We start from the raw sequence: 7,039 nt of genomic DNA on the forward strand, positions 1-7,039 counted from the left end.
TCTCTGTATAGCCTTGGCTGTCCTGGAACTCACTCTGTAGACCAGGCTGGCCTCGAACTCAGAAATCCACCTGCCTCTGCCTCCCGAGTGCTGGGACTAAAGGCGTGCGCCACCACGCCCGGCCAAAAGGCCATTTCATCACTCTTCTCAGGCCAGCTGCTTCAGGGTGGTGGGGAACATGGTAGAACAGGCTCACTGTCACTCTTCTCTGGCCATAAAATTGAGTTCTTAATCAGAAGCAATGCTGTGTTGAATACTGTGATGGTGGATAAAGCACTCTGTAAGCCCACAGATGCTAGTTTTGGCAGAAGCATTATGTGCAAGAATAAATATCTGTCCCAGTAAGGAAACAAACAAACAAACAAACAAACAAACAAACTGTTGGCCTTTCCATGAAGGAAGTGGTCCAAAGCAGCTGATGTGCCACCAGGCTACTGACTAGTTATCCCAGGGAATGGTGCCATGGTTGGGGTTTACTCTTGGCTTCTGCTTCTGACCGATCTGGCATTCAGCAGCAGCTGTAGCCAGGTCAGCCTTGGTGAGTGGAAGTCCATTTTGTCAAGCCCATTCATGACCTCCGACTCTGCCACCATTAGTCAACAGGTTCATGCTTGGTTGCAGAAGGCATTATAACAGAACTAGGAACCGTAGGCATTTGGACAACTTCTTCATGTAAATTGCTTGTGCCCTTAGGTCCTGCTTGGGCCTGAGCATGTATATAACACTTCCATTTGATAATGGATTGTTGCTGGGTGGGCCTTCTTTGTGATTGGTGGATGAGATCATACCCAACACATGATGGACAGCTCGTTACTTTGTAACTTAGTGACTCACTGTCAAATGTTCAGTTACTAATCATTCCCAGTAGTAGGCTGAGGGCTGTCTCTCAGAGGGAGAACAGCTGTCTGCAGATGATGGTAAAGCCTTGCTCCCAAATCCCTAAAGTCCCCAGTATGATTCAACTATAGGGGTCTGCCAAAGGCTCCAAACAGCATCCCATCTGCCACTGACATCTCAAGTACTATAAGGTCAGTTGGATCAGATGGTCCGAGTGGCAGAGCAGCCTGCATAGTAGCCTGGACCTGTTCACGAGCCTTCTCCTGTTCTAGGCCCCACACAAAGGTAGCAGGTTTCTAAGTCATTTGGTATATGGGCCAGAGTAATACACCCAAGTGAGGAGGCTGTTGTCTCCAGAATGGTGGTGGGAGGGGCCAAGTGCAACAACCTATTGTTTACTTTAGAAGGAATATCTCTGCATGCTCAACACCGCTGGACTCCGAGGTAGAAGGTCCTTGAATTTCAGTTGTATTTATTCCCTATTCTCTGATGCAACAATTCCAAAGTGGTTGCTATCCCCTGCTCAGATGGTCCAATCAGCACAATGCCATCGACATGGGGGACCAGTATGAAATTTTGTGAAAGAGACGGATATCAAAATCTCTTTAACTAAGTACGACACAGGCCTAGAGAGTCAATATACTCTTGATGTAAAAAGTATACTGCTGGCCTTGCCAGCTGAAAGCAAATTGCTTCTGGTGGTCCTTATGGACAGGTATTTGCTATATCAATAGCTGCATACCATGTACCAGGAGATATGCTAAACTGCTCAAGTAAGGACACCACATCTGGTACAGAAGCTGCAATACTAGTTATTACTTGATTAAGTTTTGATAGTCATCTGTCAATTTACCACAATATACTTAACTTCTATACAACCAGATAGGCTCTGTGGTGGAAGACCACCCTGCCATCTTTCAAGTCCTTACTGGTTGGCATTAATTTCTGAAATTCCTTGTGGGTTGCAATATTGTCTTTGTTCACTCTTTTCCCTGGTAGAGGCAACTCCAATGACTTACACTAGGCCTTTCCAATCATAATAACCCTTACTCCATAAGTCAGGGTACCTATATAGAAATTTAGCCAACTTCCAAGTATATCTATACTAATTATACACTCTGGAACCCGAAAAATACAAGATGAGTTTGGAGACCCATTATGAGTTGGACTTCAGCCAAAACTCCATTAATTATCTGGTTCCATTTAACTGGTGGGTCACAGTGCTTTTTGGGGTCTCCTGGAATCACTCAGTTTAGAATGGAAGTCTGCTTCCTTTCCCTAGTATATACTTAAAAGGCTCCTTCTGGGAAAGGATGGGAGAACTGCTAACTAAAACTCACAGATGTTTACTGAGGTTCTTCCTTAGGGGAGCCTTGGCATTCCTTTCCCTTAAGTTATTCTGGGTCTGCAAACTGGCTCAAGTCTAGCAATTGGTTCATGGCTGAGACTCCCTCTTGCCACAACCCAATGTAGTCTGTCTTTCGTATGAGAATTCTGCTTATACTGATCAAACACAGACATAGTAGGTCTCTTATCTATTTCATTCCTGGAAACACCATGACTGATGAGCCCATAGAAGTCATGCCACCACAAAGTTCACTTTACATGTGATGTCCTTTTCAGGTCAGGTCACTGTGGACACTGCTTTGTCTATGCTGCCCAGTATGATAACTACAGTCACCTTGCCTTTGGTGAAGTCACTTAGTGCTGCCACTAGGCCTCTGCTATCCATGGCCCGATTAAGCCAATCACAATGAATCCATCTGATTGAGCAGCAGCATGGCCACCCTGAGGTCTGGCACAAGGAAAAGGGTGACAAAAAATACCTTCAAATGTGCTGGTGCCGCTCACCATTTTGTCTCATGACATTAGTGAAGGGTGTGTCTTTTGGCCTTCCTATTGTGGAGGACTAGGTTTTACACAGTGTACCTATTAAGCCAAGGGATATCAGACGCTCCAACTCTATTTCAGTAGGCCATCTTTTGACAAATGCTTCTTCAGCCAACAGATCAAGCTTTTAACACCTTTTTAAAAACTGTGTAATCTTCCATATCAAACCTAGATTCGCCACCTAGTGAGCCTATATCAATAAACTTAGTTAGACACAGTTTTATGTTCTTTCCAACATTATCCTATCCCTTTACAATCCATTCCCACACATAATCCCCAAACTCCTGCTTAAATGGATCAGCAAGCGCATTAGGTTCTTTAGTGAGAGAGACAGCACACCTCATGGACGACACTTTCTCTCTAGGGGCCTGCCTTAACTTTGGATATAGGTCTGGAGGCAACTATCAGTGGGTCCTGAAGGACATCAGTATCTAGCCTGGCGACTCTTCAAGGGAAGTCACTGCTGTTTGGCAGACAAATGCAGACAGGACAATACTACAGTGGGTTAGGGTACTACCAAGACTACTCCGCTAAGAGTGAGATAAGTGGTGGTGCACGCCTTTAATCCCAGCACTTGGGAGGCAGAGGCAGAGGGATCTCTGAGTTCGAGGCCAGCCTGGTCTACAAAGTGAGTTTCAGGACAGCCAGGCCAACACAGAGAAATCCTGTCTCGAAAACCAAAAAAAAAAAAAAAAAAAAAAAAGTGAGATAAACGCTTGAGAACCTGAGGTTTCAAAGTCTTCAGCCTCAGTAGGGAACTGTTACATCTCTAGGCCAAGTATAGGACCCATTCCTTACCAGTCAGTGTCCTAACTATAACGGCTGACCCTGTCAGAGGCAAGAACTTGAACCTGTGCTGCAATTCAGCCAAGTGTATAATGGGGGCTTTGGCTTGCAATTCCTCAACTTAAGCTCTGTGGCTACTCCAGGGCACACTTAGAAACCATTAGACTGTTTATGCCCATCTGTAGCCAGTCAATTATATCAGAGTTGATACTTTTCCTTTGTCTCTGTATCCAGAGACTCTAGAAGCAACCAGACAGCATTGCTAGCCTCCTTGTTTTTCCACCAATTGCTGAGAGTTTTATGTACAGTGTAACCCCTGCCCCAGCCTGAGCAGAAACCCCTTGTTCCTCACAGTGGGTGAATCAGATCATCAAATGCATGCATCTCAATAGCAGCTCACTCTGGGTTTTCAGTGTTCTCCATGCTTCCAGGAGAGGTGTCAGCAAACTGCACAGGCTATTCCAGGAAGCTTCCGTCTACAAGGCTGGATGTGTACGCTTATCTGTGGTATATGCTGGTATTCTGAAGAAGCAGGTTTTAATACTGGTGGTGGTTTAATCATGAAAAACAAAGGGTCCCAGTATATTCCTATTATCATTGCTGGGTTGTGAGTATTAAGTTAGTATTGCTTTCAAGTAGTGCTGTGCCAGAATATTTTATATTACATTTTTATATACTTATTAGTTTATTTAGTGTGCACATAAGTGTGAGCGCACATATGTGCCAAGGCACGTGTGTAGAGGTTAGAAGTCAGGAGTCCGTTCCTGCCTTCTACCCTGTGGGTCCTGGGCATTGAACCCTGGTTACCAGGCTTGGCAGCAGGGCTTTGCCATCTTGCTGGCCCAGAATAATTGATTTTAAGAACGCCACTGATGTTGCTGCCTTGAGTTTCATACAGCATTGGTCGTGGAGCTGGAGAGATGTCTCAGCGGTTAAGAGTATTGCTGTGCTGGCAGAGGACTCAAGTTTGAGTCCCAGCACCCACATGGCTGCTCCCAACTGCAAGTCCAGTTCCAAGGGGTTCAGTGCTGTCTTCTGGCTTCGTTGGGCACCAGGCATGCAGAAGATGCAAGTACATATATGCAGGCAAAATATTCATAATAAATCTATCTTTTTAAAAGTGTTCAATTAGGGGCTGGAGAGATGGCTCAGAGGATAAGAGCACTGATCGCTCTTCCAGAGGTCCTGAGTTCAAATCCCAGCAACCACATGGTGGCTCACAACCATCCATAATGAGATCTGATGCTCTCTTCTGGTTTGTCTGAAGACAGCTACGGTGTACTCATGTACTTAAATAAGTCTTTAAAAAAATGTTCAGCTGGGCGTGGTGGCACACGCCTTTAATCCCAGCACTTGGGAGGCAGAGACAGGCGGATTTCTGAGTTCGAAGCCAGCTTGGCCTACAAAGTGAGGTCCAGGACAGTCAGGGCTATACAGAGAAACCCTGTCTCAAAAAAAACAAAAAACAAAAAAGTTCAATTTTTTTTGTTGTTGTTGTTAGGATCAAATTTGCAACAATTTCTGAAATGGCCCTATACATTCGTATATTCTATGTACTTATGCATACTGACAGTGGTGTGAAAGCTTCAACAATTATAAAATCAAAATATAAAATCATTCTGAAAAACGTTGGAAAATGTTCTACATCCTTCACCATTCAGATATGCAGCCAAGATTAAACTGTGTAAAAATAAACAAGTAATCTATCTCATTAGTATTCAAATTTGCTTGTTTTTAATCCAATGGTAATACTACATATATAAGAAAGAACTGCTTTAAACACATTTCCTTATGTCTTACCATCAATAAGTGTTTGACTTGTATCCCCTGTTTTATATACCCATACTCGTGCAGTAGTGTGAAAATTTTTTAGGAGGTCACATGTAGAGAAGTTTAATTTAAGAGGGTGCTCTAGTCTTAAGGTGGGAGGTTCATGAGACCTTGTCTTAGTCACAAACAGGATGCACGGGGTTGTGGGGATATATAAGAGGGAAAACTCCACACTGAAACACCATCACTGCAAGAAGAAAATAACATACAAACAATGTGCCAGTGATGTGTCAAGCATAAATAAAATGATCAAAGTCTGAAAACAAGGTGGCAGGCAGGTGAGGTAATACACACACAGACTTGTCTGCATAACACACACACACACACACACACACACACACACGGAGACTTGTCTGCATAACACACACACATACACAGGGAGACTTGTCTACAAAACACACACACCACACACCACAGGAAGACCTGTCTGCATAACAAATAAACCTCTTGTACAATCTCCTACAACGTCCTGTCCTCACCTCACCTCGTTCGGCGTCCCCAAAGCTCTCCTCCCAGGTTCTGACTTTTATCCCGGTTTAGTTTGTGGACAGGAGGCCCGCCACCTTCCCTCACCTACTTGCGACTCTACACTACAGTCGTCGCAGGTCATCGGGCTCCACCCTCGGGCCCGGCTGCCGGTCCGCCGCCTTCCCGCGCGCCTCCCGCAGTTTCCACCCTGAGCTTCCCGCCGGTGCCGTCGGTGGTAGAGGACCGAGGCTGGCGTCCTTCGACGCCCAGGGGCTCCGAGCTCGGCTTCCGGACGCGTCAACTGCCACTGCCACGGTCGCCGTGGCGGGGACAGTGGCCGGCCTCCCTCCCGCGTCCTTCCGCCGCCCTCGCGCAGAGGGAGCCGGGGGCTCGCCAGGCCGCGACGCCCACCCGTCGGCGGCGGCCCGCAGCGTCCGCACCCGGCCCAGCAGACTCACAAGGACTCCAGGTGCTTGAGCTGCTGCAGCTGCTGCGCGTCGTGCCGCCGCCGTTTCTGCTCCCGCCGCCGCTGCAGCTCGTGTTCCGGCGGCTCCCGCGGTCGCCGAGACCCGGTCCCGGACGACATCGCGACCCGAGGCGGGCTTAGGAGGTGGAAAGTCACCGCTCCCGCCCCGCAGCGCAACCCCACCAACGTCCCAGCGGCCCGTGCCGCAGAGCTCCGGCAGGGAACGTGCAGCCAGGTCCCCGCGGCCCCGAGGCCTGCGGGAACCTAAGCTGAGAGGGGCGGGGTGGGGCGGGGCGGGGCGAAGGCGGGCGGGGCCCGAGGGCTTCCGGGTGCTCCAAGTCGCCTGCAGGCCACACCCACTTCTGCAGCTCGTTGCTTTTTAATTTTTTTTTTTTTTTAATATTGTGAAGGTTTTAAGTATTTGTGGATGGGCGAGGTGTCAAAGGTCTTTAATCTCATCACGCAGGAGGCAGAAACAGACTGACCTGTGAGTACGAGGCCAGCCTAGTACAATCAGAGACCCCAGGGAGACCCTGTTACAAAGGAAAAAGAGAAAAGATTTTAATTCTATGTATATATTTGGGGTGGTGGTGCAGGGGTGGAGTTCGGTAGTTGCCCAGAATCCAGAAGAGGACCATGGCTCTCTAGAATTGGAACTGCAGGACATATGAGCCATCCCTATGCTGGGAACCGAACTCCGGTCTTCTGCAAAAGCAGTCTGGCCTTCTAAAACTAAAAGCCTTCAGGCTGCTACTTGTTACC

General features: G+C 47.3%; 1 protein-coding gene across 2 annotated transcripts in view; it reads right to left on the bottom strand.

Moving 5' to 3' along the window:
• Rp9 (RP9 pre-mRNA splicing factor) overlaps nucleotides 1-6,552 on the bottom strand; it is a 61,330-nt gene extending 54,778 nt beyond the window's left edge. For both annotated transcript variants that reach the window (XM_021206862.2, XM_021206861.1), the window contains exon 1: nucleotides 6,270-6,552. In XM_021206862.2, coding sequence (XP_021062521.1) covers nucleotides 6,270-6,397 — 128 coding nt within the window. In that variant the 5' untranslated portion in view covers nucleotides 6,398-6,552. The remainder of the gene's footprint in view (nucleotides 1-6,269) is intronic.
• Nucleotides 6,553-7,039: the final 487 nt, after the last annotated feature.

The sequence above is a fragment of the Mus pahari genome, chromosome 10 (genome assembly GCF_900095145.1).
Source record: "Mus pahari chromosome 10, PAHARI_EIJ_v1.1, whole genome shotgun sequence".
In the NCBI taxonomy this organism is placed as follows: domain Eukaryota; kingdom Metazoa; phylum Chordata; class Mammalia; order Rodentia; family Muridae; genus Mus; species Mus pahari.